At 40.5% G+C, this 15,084-nt stretch overlaps 1 protein-coding gene across 8 annotated transcripts in view; it reads left to right on the top strand.

Annotated features, from left to right (window-relative positions):
• RNF144B (ring finger protein 144B) overlaps positions 1–13,175 on the top strand; it is a 160,025-nt gene extending 146,850 nt beyond the window's left edge. For 6 of the 8 annotated variants that reach the window (XM_069563328.1, XM_069563331.1, XM_069563332.1 and 3 more), the window contains one exon: positions 39–3,564. In XM_069563328.1, coding sequence (XP_069419429.1) covers positions 39–179 — 141 coding nt within the window. In that variant the 3' untranslated portion in view covers positions 180–3,564. Of the gene's footprint in view, positions 1–38; positions 3,565–12,073 lie in introns of those variants that run through there. The other 2 variants (XM_069563335.1, XM_069563334.1) reach the window with 1 other exon arrangement.
• The last annotated feature ends 1,909 nt before the right edge of the window (positions 13,176–15,084 follow it).

The following is a 15,084-nucleotide window of genomic DNA, read 5'->3' as shown; positions in this document are numbered from 1 at the left end:
CTGACGTGCTGAAATAGGCTTTTCTTTTACATTCCCAGGTGGTCGGGATTCTCGTGGGGTTGGGCATCATCGCCTTGGTGACTTCGCCCTTGCTGCTTCTGGCTTCCCCGTGCATCATCTGCTGTGTCTGCAAGTCCTGCCGGGGCAAGAAGAAAAAGCACGACCCATCCACAACCTAAAGATCTCAGTTTGTGTCCATGTGCCGCAGGTGTCTGGGTTACACAAGACTGCAGTGATAAAGCCCCACTTAATGAACTCCCCTCCTCCTCCCTGCCAAACTTTGGAAGTGCCTCTGTGTCCAGACTTTGAACTCGCCTGCCCACCTTTGGCACCCATAAAGGCCAAGCACTCATGTGTGTGTTCCTGTGTAAAGAGAGCCTGGGTTCAACAGTCCAGACTGTGTCTGTGGAGTGTGTTGAGAAGCTCTGGGTTGATGAGGAGAAACTAACGCATCATCATGTTATCATTCAAAGGCTTCCCCAGTGGACTGTTCAACTTCCAACCAAATCTGTGAAGCCTGAATGAACACTCGGTATAATAAATGTGCTGCCAACCATCACGACACACACTCTTACTGAGAAGCCAGAGTCTGTCCTGGGTTGATTTGACCGTCACAAGAAGCATGAGGAAAACCTCCTGTAGGAGGGGAAGAATAGACTGTTTAAGGGGAAATTCTTGTAAGAATTGTTATTCTCATGAGAATTACAAGAGGGCCGCTTATCTTGGGAGTTGATATGGTGGTTCTGCCGGTTACTGGGTGTGCTGATTTCGCCAGTAACTTGGCAGAAACACAATAGGTTTCTCTTGTGTGATCTCAGCTTCAAGCCAGAGAGACTGCTATGCCAAGGGAGTTGGCCCTTCCCAGGAAAAGGGCTGCAGCAGGTGAAACCATCTGGTCTGATTTAGCATCTCTCCCTCGGGTGATCTACTTTGCCGGCAGCGGTGGTCTGCAGGATTGTTTAATATGAAGTTTGGGTACAGTGGCAGAGATTCAAAATCGTGATCATAGGTATCAGGGACCTTTCTTGAGCTCTCTGTTCATGTGCCCAACAGATTTAGAATTGGACCTACAAGTACACACCAAGAGTGAATATTAAAGTCATAGATATATCCAGAATCTATGTAACTTGCCGCTTAACTAAAGTTTGAATCCATTGGGCATGAATGGATATCTCCAATAGTACACACAAAATATGTGTTTACTTGAAACCCATTCTGTCTTCTGGGACTAATATGGTTTATTATAAATCAACCTAATTTTTTTGCATATTATATATGTAAATTTTGGTTACAAGTGCATTAAGTTACCCAAAGGTTTCGACTCATAACTCTTAAAGCAGTACTCAGTATGATGTGCCATGTCAGTTTGTAAAACACAGATTGATAATCAAATTATTTGTGTATTTTGGAACACAGTTCAGAGCAGCCCTCTTCCCAGCAAAGCTCTGCTCTTTCAGCATCTGTTCGGGTGATCTGAGTACCTTTTGTGTGTTCAGGGCACTGATAGACAGCAAAAAATATCTGAGAAACAAGATGCCCATACTTTCTATGTCTTTAACACTTTGTGTTTGTATCGCCTCATGGTGGCTTATTTTTCCTGTTGTACCATCCAGTCAGATTTTGAAGAAACGAGTTTTGAAAAGACAGTACCTTTTACTATAATTGCCATTAGCAAAGTAGCCTGGTACTTCATGAGAACAGTATTAAATATTAGTGGGTGGCTCTTTCTGAAGCTTGGAGTATCACATCAGGACCTAGGATATTTTCTGAGGTCACTGGATAACTAGACTATCGTATTGCTGCTATCCCTGACCTGTTATTACAGAATGATGCTTTGCCTATGTAATGGATTGTATTCTAAGTGGGGATGTGTATATTAAGGAACTTTAATTCACAAGTACATATTGATATCTAATGTATGTATAATACATCTGTTGGTTGTGTACATTTTATTTACAGGTTGTATAGAACACAGATGAGAACTCTGGGAAAACTTTTGAATGGCAACCCACCCCAAACTATTTTTAATCATTCATTAGAGATTTCTCAATAGTGTCTTTATTTTCCTTTGAAACTATAAATACTTCAGAAAAAAAAAATCAGTATCTTCTTCTATCACTGTGTTTTGTACCAGTATAAATATAAATGGACAAAGATTTGAATACTTTTTTGTTTTACACTGCCTCATTATAGTACAGGGCATTTTCAGCTGCTCAGGGGATCACAGGGACTCAACTGAAATTGAATTTTTGTATCAAGAATGTCAGTCGTGGCAATGTACTCCCCCACATGAATATACTCTCCAGCTTGGATCCACGAAGAATCTTTAAACAGGGGCTGATTTCTTGTAACCTAAAGTGCTACGTTATCAGAAGCAGAGCTCTGGAATTTGCAGAAAAGGAGGAAGAAAGCATTAATGCTGTTTCCTTGGCAAATTGAAGGAATATGTCCTTTCACAGAAATACTATGAAAGAATTAGCTTACTTTTTTGTGGGGAGTGGGGAGTGTTTGTCCAACAGATTTGAAATAACTGGATTTAAGTTTTTAAATGTTGAAAAGTGCCTGAAAATTGGGGACTTCTTCCTTAAATCGCGCAACGGTTTGGGTTGTGGGGGATTGTCTGAATCAACAGGAACAGGTTGGTTGGTTAACCCAAATATATCTCTGGTGCATCAGAGGGCAAGCTGCAAGGCAGTCTAGAGATTGTGTTTATAATGGGGAAAGCTGACAACTTTGATAACAGACTGATGCTTTCGTTTTGCATAACTGGCCAGAGAAAGGGTTGAACCTTGTCTCCTTCCTGTTTGTCAGCTCTGTCCTTTCCTAGTGATTCTCTGTCTGTCCTAGGAAGAAATATGGGTCTATTTAATGATATTTGGATGTCGTGGCAAAAATCGCTGTGTTTGGAGGTGTGTAGTCCATTTGAAACAGAAATTCAAAAAATCCTTCACCACATTGTCATCTGGAAGGAATAACTTAACATCCAGGTGAGGTAGGGAGGTGAAGAAGAAAACCATATGGAAGGAAATTTTGGAGCCTTAGGCATGTTGTTTGTTCATGCCATGAATGTTTACTCCTGGCTTGAAATCTCTAGTTTGCAAGAGGCCTTCAAAAAAACAAACAATTCACAGTACAGATTTTCTTGTAGCTGGCATCACAAAAATCTTACCTATTCAGGTTTGAAAATCTATGTTGGTTTGAATGTTAATCACTGTTTCTTAGAACCCCAAATTGTCTCTTAAAAAGTATATAGAATCTAAATGTGTATTACTTTAGCCTTCCGTACACAGTGCTTCTAAAAAACTGTTCATGAATGGATACCTTCATGTATATAGAATATGTGTATATGTGTGGTTTGAAAGAGTTTCCGAATGCCTTAGATGAATGACATTTTATGAAACTGTTACAGTGGATATCTATAAGCTATTACATCTCTGTTGATTCATGATCCAGAAAGTTTTGTTCTGTATTTAAGAAATTGCTGTTGTGTTATATTTTTCCAAGTATCTGAAAGGAAAACACCTGGCCTCTCTGGCCCCAATAAATGTGGAGCAGGAAATCAAATGTGTTATTTTTTGTTATGGTATGTAGTTCTAGACACATTCAGTTTTACCGTGAAGGAGCCAACCGGGTCACTATTAAATCTCAAGTTTGGAATTCAAAAAAGCAACTTCTGTAATTTCATATGTGGAAGTAACTCTTGTTACCTTGTTTCTTAAAAGAAGTAAGAGCAAGTGTGATGCCTTCACTCACTGAAGACTTTTTTAAAAATTTTATTGGAGGAACATGGCTTTACAATATTGTGTTGGCCTCTGCCATTGTGAAAGTGAAAGTCACTCAGTCGTGTCCAACTCTTTGTGACTCCATGGACCATGTCCATGGAATTCTCCAGGCCAGTATACTGGAGTGGGTAGCCATTCCCTTCTCTAGAGGATCTTCCCAACCCAGGGATTGAACCCAGGTCTCCCACATTGTGGGTGGATTCTTTACCAGCTGAGCCACAAGGGAAGCCCGAGAATAATGGAGTGGGTAGCCTATCCCTTCTTCAGGGGATCTTCCCGACCCAGGAATCAACCCGGGGTCTCCTGCATTGGAGGCAGATTCTTTACCAACTGAGCTATGAGAGAAGCCTCTGCCGTACATCAACATAAATCAGCCACAGGTATACATATGTCCCCTCCCTCCTTCCTGAACCCACCCCCCCATCTACATATGTCCCCTCCCTCCTTCCTGAACCCCCATCCCACTCCTCTAGGTTGTCACAGAGCACTGTGTCACACAGCAAATTCCCACTAGCTATCTGTTTAAAATATGGTAATGTATATGTTTCCATACTTCTCTCAGTTCATCCCACTCTCTCCTTCCCTCATTGTGTTCATGAGTCTGTTTTCTATTTCTGTGATTCCTGTTGCAGACTTTCTTGTTGTGTGTGTGATATTCCACACTACTAATGCACAGAGACTGATTACTATCCAGAAAAATAACCAAAATAACTTAGGTCTTTGATGATCCTGATAAAAAATGCTGCCAGGCAGCAAAGCTATTAGTTCTGTTAAATTTGTGCTGGGCTCTGTGCACTTTTTCTAACCTTCTAAAATTCTGTTAGAAGAATGTGTTTCCTTGCTATAATTTTTTAAAGAAAGGGTTTACATGTGGAGGGTTAACTTCAGGTCATTTCCATTTGATTAGTATTCAAGGCAGGACTAGCCTGAAGTTGAGTGCCAGAAGTTGGTTAACAACTAGGACTTGTGTTTCTGTAAAACTGGAAGCTCACATTCCTCTACTGGTGTTGATGCCTTTTTATTGAATGTTATTTGCTTTTCATACAATATCTAAGTTGGTAAAGGATCCATCTGCCAATGCAGGAGATGCAGGAGACATGGGTTCAATTCCTGTGTTGGGAAGATCCCCTGGAGTAGGAAAGAGGAGTAGAGTCCATAGGGTCACAAAGAATTGGACATGACTGAGTGACTAAACGCACACACACACACACACACACACACACACACACACACACACCCGATACCTGAGTACAGAGGTTTACAATTGACTTATAATTCAAATTTCATTTTCTAAACATTCAGCTTGGAGGACATCAATAAGATCACCTAAAAACACTTTTGGGTTATGATTTCATAATTTGCTTAATCGTCTCCTAAAATGTGAACATTATTTCATTTTTAAAATGTGCTCATTATTTGCTGAACTTGAATTTGCATTCCCAAAGAATTATTGAATGAATCCTTTTTTTACAGCAGAGATTTTAATTAATCCCCTAACCAGCAAATTCATTGCAATGTAAATTATGAATCGAGTGAGTGAGGAGGAGAATTATAATTAGGTTTTCCTGTAATTCAATTATTTTCATTTGTTAGATAATCTAGTTTTTTAGACCCTAAAGATAGCATCCAGTTCTACATTATGAGAAAAAAATTAATTTCTTTGAATAATTTAATAGCAATTACAGTATGTTTTATTTATATATTTTTCATATGCTTTCTAAAGGACTTTTGAGAATATGGAGCAGATATTGGATGTACTTCACAGAGAAAGCAATGGTTTGTGTACATGTCCTGTCAGGGGTCATACTATTGATAAGTGGCAGTTAGGAAAAGAATGTCAGAGGAGCTCCCTGGTGTCCTAGTGGTTAGGATCCTGGGCTTTCACTGCTGTAGTCTGGGTTCAATCCCTGGTTGGGGAATTGAGATCCTGTAAGTAGTATGACCAAAAAAAACAACAACAACAACAATGGCAGACTCCTTGGAAGTATGTTAATGTTCCTTTATTAGTTGGTAATTCTGAGCTTGCATTTATTCTGAAGTCTGTGAGTCCCAAGAGCGTGTCCTCTTCTTCCAATTATCTGTATCAGTGGAATTTACTATTAAAGAGAATTTATTAGAGTCTGTGTTTTTGTGTGTCTGACAGCATACCTAGGGCAAAGGGCCACCCCCTGAGATCAGCCCGTTCCTGCTTGGGGTTCAGTGAGGGGAGAAGAGCAGGAGGCAGGAGGTGAACGGTGATTCCTTAGAGAAAGAGCGCGATGGCATGTATCTGACTTGCTAATATGGGAACTAGAACTACATAGCTGGGTCCATGTGCTTATTCCAAAAGCCAAAGTGTTTACCTCTTCCCCACAAATGCGAGGTACATTGTCATCAGTTCCTTTTAATGTTTACAATCGAGACTCAGAAGTGATTAAGGCAGATCCAGATCTTTCCCTATTAACATTATTAACTTGTACTCTAAAGTGGATTTGTAGCCTAGCATTAAATAAATCAGTCGACGGGCACTTTCAAAAGCAAGAAAAGGAGGGCTAAAGAAATGAATGAATTTCAGAGCTATATAAAGAAGTGCCTTGAATTTCATTTTCTGCATAAAGTCTGTCTTTCAGTTTTGTCAATTTTCTTTTTTTATGTGTATTAAAACTAGGATTCAGGCTTTTGATGAGAAGCAGATTAAGTCTGTGGAGAAGGCAATGGCAACCCACTCCAGTACTCTTGCCTGGAGAATCCCAGGGGTGGCAGAGCCTGGCGGGCTGCCATCTCTGAGGTCTCACTGAGTCGGACACGACTGAAGCGACTTAGCAGCAGCAGCAGCAGCAGCAAATTAAGTCTGATGTTAGCCATTTTATCTCGTGGTTCCCTAGTGACCTGGCATGATATGAGGGGATATATTTTCTTTCGAGGGGAGTGGATGAGTGGTTGACATTTATGCTATTGAACATATTTAAATAAAATGAACATGAAGATTTTCTCGAGGTGAGTTTTGAGACTTTTGATTATTCATCAGCCCTGGCTGAATTTTTTTGAAGTCAAGCCAGTTTGTTTAAATAAAAGCAAACAAATCCAGAAATCCATGCACTGCCCCATGTGGTGTGTTCCAAATTCCAGCCTGGTCCTAGGACTTATGCACCACAAGGGCACGTGAACAAAGCTAGGAGAGGATTGATCAATCTGTGTCACCCCGGGCATAGAACCCCCAGGCAACATCATCTGACCTCCCTGCCCTCTGCCAGTCCTGGCAGTGTGGGGCTGCGGGGGCAGACACCCACCTTGTCATAAGTGGTTTCAGTTCCAGCCTGGCTTTGCTCTTCACTGATGGTGTGATGCGGGGCCAACCGCTTATCACATGGTGTCATTTCATCAGTCTTAGCTCAGGCTTCGGAGGATAGGTTGAGATCAGGAATGTCAAAGTGCTTCTAAGTGTTCTTTGTTAGGAGGGGGCGGGGAGGGAGCCAGTGTACAGTGTGTTCTGTGGCTCTGAGTTTGAGTGACCAGTTTGCAGCCGGACACTTTCCAAAGGAGAAAAGAACTGGGATGCTGCTGCTGAGTCACTTCAGTCACATCCACTCTGCGGCCCCATAGACTGTAGCCTGCCAGGATCCTCTGTCCATGGGATTCTCCAGGCAAGCATACTGAAGTGGGTTGCCATGCCCTCCTCCAGGGGATCGTCCCAACCCGGAGATCGAATCTGCATCTCTTATGTCTGCTGCATTGGCAGGCAAGGTTCTTTACCACTAGTACCACCATGTTCCAAAGGAGAAAAGAGAACTGGGAGGGGGTTCCCCGAAATACATTTCAAGCTCGTGAATGTGTGTTAGGGAGGAATGACTTCCTCAGGAAATAGGTTACCTTTTTAGAGTCAAAAAAATCCCTTCACATTGCTTATTCGTGAATAGTTCACAAGCATTTGGCTGATTTTGTGCTCAATTAGAATGGGGGATGCAGAGAGAAAAATGCAGAGTGCACATCTGTACAATCTTTTTCTGGGGGGTGGTTTATGGTAAAAACTTGCATTTACAACAGGCCTCATGGTGGGCAAAGTACTTTCAAACACATTTTCCCTTGACTCTTCATGCTATTCTAGGAGGTAAATATTACTATGCCCCTCCTCCTGGCACAGAGACTCAGGGGATAGGTGATATGGCATAAGCTCAGAAAGTGGGTTGGCAGCAAAACTAGAATTTGAATCCACACCTTGCATGAGCCAGCCCAGGGCCTTTTAGCATTATTTTGATTTTTAAAATCATGGCTTAAAGCAACACACCCATAAGTCTCAGTTTCTGTACATCAGAAATCTGGCATGATGTAGTTGGTTCTCTGCTCCAGCTCTCGCTGGGCTTCAAGAACAAGGTGCTGGCCCAGGAGTGTTTTCATCTGGGGCTCAGGGGTCTCTTCCAAGCTCACTGGTTGTTGGCAGAATCCAGTTCCTTCTCACACCTTCCATGTGGTGCCCTCTGTCTTAAAGCTGTGTCCAGTCCTTCCCATAATTCAGATCTCTCTGACATCTTCTTCAGCTATATCTTTCTGACTTCCATACTTTTAATTAAATGGGCAATAGGAATGCATTTATCATTTTCAATAGGAAATTTAACTTTTTGCTGTTGTTTCCCTGTCCCGTGAAGCCAAGCAGTTTGCAGATATGATAGCATCAGCTGGAAGAAACCACAAACTCAGGGAAAAGTAGAGAGCAATATCTATCTTCCTGAAGGGGAACTGTTGCTCTGAAGTTTCAGTTAAGCCTGGCATGGTCAAGGTGTTAACTGTAACTTCGCTTCTGGCTGGCGTCCTGGGAAGGTCTGCTTGGTCTTTACATGAAGCAGACTTTCCACATAGGCTTAGAAGAAAACCTGATCTCATCTTTCTAAACAAACTTTCAGAAGGTTCATGATTGGACTGGATCTTGGGTTGGATTCAGGAAGGACAACTCCTTTCAACAGTTAGCTTGAAGTACTGGAGTTTAATTCTACCCAAGTCAGACATATAAAGACTGGATTTCAGTTAACCAGCTATTGAAGTCAAGGTCACCACCTCTTCCCTTTTCCCATACCAGTACAGGAATACAGATACTGACCAGATGCTTTAGATGTTTTAAAGTAGAAAAAAAAATTTCAGATATGATTTTCTGATATGCTATTCAAATGCCACCTGCAGATAAATGGAAGAGATTAAAGAGTTTTAAGTTATAAATAAGGGGTCACAAGAGTATGGTGTAGGATCAAGATTTGGGTCAGTACAATACAGTCACTCAAAAAATGTCTCCTCTGTAAAGAAAAAAATTCTCTGGGAATAAAAAAAGAATAGTCATTTTTCCAACTGGAAATGGAAGACTAGAGGGAGGTATGATAACTCTACCAGTCCCTTCCAGCTTCAGACAATTTACAATTTTTCTTGGCCTCAGTTTCCTCTTCTAGAAAACTGGAAGCCATTGCTTTCTAGGTCCAATTCAAATCTAATGTTCTGGGTTAACATGGAAAAGATCACCAGCACTCACTGTGAGTCTCACACGTGAATTGTTGTTGTTTAGTCGCTAAGTAGTGCCCCGACTCTCTGTTGACCCCATGGACTTTAGCACCCCAGGCTTCCTCGTCCTTCACTGTCTTCCAGAGTTTGCTCAAACTCATGTCCATTGAATCGGTGTTGCCCTCCAACCATCTCATCCTCTGTCACCCTCTTCTCCTTTAGTCTTTCCCAGCATCAGTCTTTTCCAATGAGTCAACTCATCGCATCAGGTGGCCAGAGTATTGGAGCTTCAGCTTTAGCATAAGTTCTTCCAATGAATATTCAGGAATGATTTCCCTTAGGATTGACTGGTTTGATCATGCTGTCCCAGGGACTCTCAAGAGTCTTTTCCAGCACCACAATTTGAAAGCATCAATTCTTCAGTGCTCAGGTTTCTTTAGTTCTCAAAAGAAAATTCTTTATGGTCCAAAAGGGAAATTCTCCTTATTAGACAAGGAACTGGTAATCGCTGGAAGAAGTTTCCAGGCACAAAATTGTAGATGATTCCAGAAGCATGTGAAATACAAGTTTATTTAAAATAAGCAGATTCAAAGAACAATGGTTGAGCTTCATAGGTTTGTTTACAGTTCTTGATGGCAACAAAAGTTGTTTGCAGAATTTTCAGGCATGTGTTTCCTCTAGTACTTATATTAAAACCATCAGAACCTTAGTATTCTCATTTTAAGCACACAATAGGCTATTTATTCTGAGTGTGTCAGTCTGAAAATTCTTTTCAACATTCAGTTGCTTGGTATTGATTAATTTTTCTCTTTGTTTCCTGTACACATGGCACATTCTGTAAACTGAATTAAATTTAAGGTACATATGTATACATGTTAACAGATGGTATATAGGATAGTATATAGACTGTATATCTACCTATGTATCTGTTGTCTGTGTGTGTGAGTGAGTGAATGAGTAGTAGATAGACAAGTGGATGAATGGGCACACCTACTTAGGAACAAATAAATGTTTAATCAGACTTAAATAATAAATTTTGTTTTCAAAAGTAGAACACAAAACCACTTCTGGTTTTCAAAAATAGTAAATTAAAAAGCAAAAGTTAGGGAGTTTCCTGGCAGTCCAGTGGTTAAGATTTAGTGCTTTCACAGCTGTGGTTCCGGGTTCAGTCCCTGGTTGGGGAATTAAGATCCTGCAAACTGCATGGTGTGGTCAAAAAAAATAATAATATATTTTAAAAAATAAACAACAAAAGTTAAATCAGTGTTCAAAAAGCGCTTTAAAATTTTGGTTTTTAAATAAAATGTGTTTCTTTTTCCAAGTATTACTTGAAACCACAGTAAGATGTTCTTATAGAGGATTACTCCCATTTGTCACAAAATGTTTCCATTTAGGGCATTTAATATTTGAGATTTAACTTTGAGAATGGTCACACTACAACTCATTTCTAATACTTAAATCTGATGTCAAAATATATTATAACCAAGCAAGTAAAATAAAGATGTGAGAAAAATATTCAGGCTTAATTTCTATTATCCATTTTAATGAAAACAAAAATGTGTGTTGATTGCATCTTAAAAATGATAGGGGAAAAAGGGAAATGATTGTAGTCTTTCCTTATTACTCATTCATAATCTACAGGGTTTTTCTCAAATATTTCCATATAAACATCCTCAACTGATATAAGAATGTGAACTCACCCCTGGAAGGAAAAGAATGACCAGAAATCATTGTCCAAAGTGAACCACTGAAGATTAGAAACCTTTTGACATCTCCTGTGTCACTTTTTAATTTTATCTTTACCATTCATATCAAAATCTGCTCCATATTATTTTGATTTCATTTTGAAGATGACATCATAAATTATCTAAGTGAAAGTCTCTTCTTAAAAAAAAACAAACCTTTATATTGTTTCCTCCAGGACCTCTCAGGGTACACCTGGGGTACACCTAAGCCAGTTTGAGAAGGATGGCACGCTGAAGAAAGCAAGTCTATTAGGTTACCATTCTCCTTACAACACATGTATCCTTTGTACAAACCAACGTGACCATCAGTTGCTTAAAGTGACTTAGATTAGGAGAAAGAACACGTATCAAAAGATGAGTTACCATATCGGCTCATGCCTGATAGGTGCCAGATGAGAGGCAGAGATATGTGTGAGGAGCATGTAGGGGAGGACAGACATTGTTGAAACTTTTTGGTTGACAGTCCTGGATCTGGGCTGTGAAAGGTTGTCAGGATTGTGATTGCAAAGGAGGAGACAAGGGCATTCACAGAGAGGGGACATGAAGAGAGCAAGGCGGCTTGGAGAGTGATAACAAGCCTGATTAAGTGGAAATGATGCACTTGTAGAACAGAGAGCCAGAAAATGACAAGGAGAAAAGGACTTTGGGTGCCAGGCTCAGAAGTTGGTGGGTTCTTACCACAGCAGGGAGCTGAGTAACAGTTCTGAGCTTGAGGGATTGATTTGTGCAAAGGTACACTTTAGCAGGTTCGTCTGACAGCACTGTGTTGGTTGAATTATAAGGGAGAAAGTTAGGAATGGCATCTCCAGATAGGAGAATGGGCTTCCGTGGCGGCTCAGCTGGTAAAGAATCTTCCTGCAATGCAGGAGACCTGGGCTCGATCCCTGAGTCAGGAAGATCCCCTGGAGAAGGGAATGGCTACCCACTCTTGCCTGGAGAATTCCATGGACAGAGGAGCCTGGTGAACTACAGTCCAATAATCTGCTCCGTATTATTTTGATTTCATTTTGAAGATGACATCGTAAATTATCTAAGTGAAAGCCTCTTCTTAAAAAAAAAAACAAACCTTTATCTTGTTTCCTCCAGGACCTCTCAGGGTACCCCTGGGGTACACCCAGCCTGTTTGAGAAGGATGGCACACTGAAGAAAGAAACCCACCAGAGGAGCCTGGTGGGTTAGTCCAAAAAGAGTCGGACCTGACTGATTTAATGAAGACCTGGTCCAGAGTAGTGTCTGCAGAGAAAGGAATAAAAAAAAAGAAAAAGCAAATGAGAAAGATGTTAAATATATAATTCAGTAGCATTTTGATGGTTGCATCACCTACAGAATAAATGCTTTTAAAAAGTATTATAGTATCATTTTCTTACTTGAATGTAATTACTGTGTTGAATCTTAAAGCCTCCATACAAAATGGTATCAGTTTTTACCTAGAGTCAGTTTAGAAAAGGTTATGTTAATGTGAGCCTTACTCATAGGACTTACCCTTAAGTCCTTTTCGGAACAAAGCAGAGGATAAAAGAAATTACTCACAGCGCATGATCAAAGAACCAGGCTGAATGCAGAACAATTGTGTGGGAGATATATTTCTACTTAATTTTGTAACTTTAGGTAATTCACGAGAAAGTAGAGGGCACAGGAGAGTTTCTTACATTAATGAATTTGTTAGTGTTTAAGAAACGCTTTCAACCCAGTTGCCTTTTCCATTTTTTAGGGAAAGCTCCGAGCACTGAAGTACACAACCAGCTTGACAAAGACCGGAAAAGGGACTGAGTTCTGAAAGTCCTTTGAGGAAGTTAATTGACCATGCTGTTTTCATTTACTTGGAAAGGAATTCCCTTTGAAAGTGCAGTGAGGTGTGTCTTTCCCCTTTCTTAGCTGCCACTCAGTCTGCTAATAAGATAAACTGATGTAATCTTATGTTATATACTTTCATATTTATTGTATGTGAAGAACTAAAGCTTGTAGCAATACCACTTACCTCAGTGATTCTATTTTATGAAGGATGACTAACCCATTCTTTTCAGAATAGTTTTTTGCCCTTTGCCCATGGAAATAATTTGCTGTCAGTACATTGGACACGGTAGCTAATTACAGCTGAACACAGACGATAGGAAGGAGAGAGGAGGAACACAAAATTCTGGCCAGCATGGCTTTTGTTAATCAATACCCAGTATTATAGAGGGAAAAAAAAAAAGGGATAGCTGCATATAATGATCAGAGACTAACTAGGTCTTCTCTATAACAAATAGCTTGGTAAAGAATCTGCCTGCAATGCAGACCTGGCTTCAACCCCTGGGTTGGGAAGATCCCCTGGAGGAGGAAATGGCAACCCATGCCAGTATTGGGAAATTCCATGGACAGAGGAGCCTGGCCAGTTATAGTCCATGGCTCACAGTCAGAGATGACTGAACACGCAGTCTTAGATTGGGGAGCTGGAGGTCCTTGTAGGAATAGGCAATTTGCTATGATTGTCATAAATTAGAAGTAATGACAGACCTACAGTGATAAACTATCATTTAGTAATGGTTTTATTTTTCTGTTTAATAGATTTAATAGGTAAATATTTAATCTAGAAAGTATATAGCTCAAGAGGGTCCTGCGAAGTCCTCACGAAGTCTGTCAGTACTGAAATTGTATGTAAAATTGTGTCGTGTATATATTTTTTTCTGGAAAGAAGTTTACATAATTTTTAGGAGGTTGTGACACGAAAAAGATTAACAGGGTTGAATGGGAACATTTAATAATATCATTTACATTCTGGTGGATAGATATTTCTGCATAATCCTGGAATTCTTTAGTTGCTAAGTTGTGACCGACTCTTTGCGACCCCATAGACAGTAGCCTGCCAGGTTTTCTCTGTCCATGGAATTTTCCAGGCAAGAATACTGAAGTGGGTTGCCCTTTCCTTCTAGAGGGGATCTTTCTGACCAAGGAGTCAAACCTGCATCTCCTGCATTGGCAGGCAGATTCTTTACCACTGAGTCACTAGGGAAGCCTGATGCTGGAATTCTTTTGCTGATTTTTAGTAAAAGGAGAAATTTTGTTTTCTCCTACAAATGATGGATTTAAGAGTATTTTTAGGTGTAACTGACATTTCTGAGCTTGACACCGAGGTATACTTCTTACTGAAAAGCCCAAGTCACTCATTATATAGAAGCCCAGAAGAGAATACTAATTAATTTCTAGCATACATGGTGGCAGACTGAACATAAGCTGGTCTCTCCTTCTGACCACCCAAGCGGCTGGCTCTTCTGAATGCTTTTTCTTGTACCTCCGTGTTTTGGGTCCAAATAAGCTAAATCACGGTCTTCTAGAGGTTTTTCTCTAAATAAGTTTATGCACATTTACCTGTCCCGAAACAAAACCCACAGACCTGCCTATCTAATTTTGGCAATCAAAGCCGCATGGCCAGTAACAAGTTTGTTTCTACTTTGATCTGTGATGTTGACACTATGTTTTTTGGCTGCTCTAAAGCAGACTGCCAATTAGGTCCCAATGTGTCAGACAGCCTTGGAGTGGGTACTAGTGGCCAGGTTTCCATTAGTGGCTTCTAATGATTGATGCCTCAGCATTCCATTCATTTAGAAATAGAAACCTATTCTCATCTTTAATTTGGGGGTTGGGAGAGGAGGTAATAGTGGGGTTGTTGGGGTGAGGGGCATCACTGACTCGATGGACGTGAGTCTGCGTGAACGCCGGGAGTTGGTGATGGACGGGGAGGCCTGGTGTGCTGCGATTCATGGGGTCGCAAGGAGTCGGACACAACTGAGCGACTGAACTGAACTGAACTGAACTGGGGTGAGGGGAATTCCCAGAACACAATTAAATCTCCTTCTATCACTTCACTTTTAACTTTGGTTTTGCTTTTAGCACAGGAAAGACGCAATATAGTAGGAGATTGTGATTCTGTTGTTTAGATTAGGGTATGCTTTTTATTTTCTCAGGTATAGACAATTGAAAGGAAGAGGAAAGAAAGCCACCTTCATTGGAAAACAGCTCTGTGCCCACAACCACTTTATTTTCATGTGTGACCACACAAGTATTCTCTAACAACTCTAGAAAATCGGAGTTAGTCTCTGCATACTTCTGAGGCCATC

The sequence above is a fragment of the Ovis canadensis genome, chromosome 20 (assembly GCF_042477335.2).
Source record: "Ovis canadensis isolate MfBH-ARS-UI-01 breed Bighorn chromosome 20, ARS-UI_OviCan_v2, whole genome shotgun sequence".
Classification (NCBI taxonomy): domain Eukaryota; kingdom Metazoa; phylum Chordata; class Mammalia; order Artiodactyla; family Bovidae; genus Ovis; species Ovis canadensis.
Note: the sequence above shows the minus strand (reverse complement) of the source record. Positions and strands in the feature narration are given on the sequence as shown.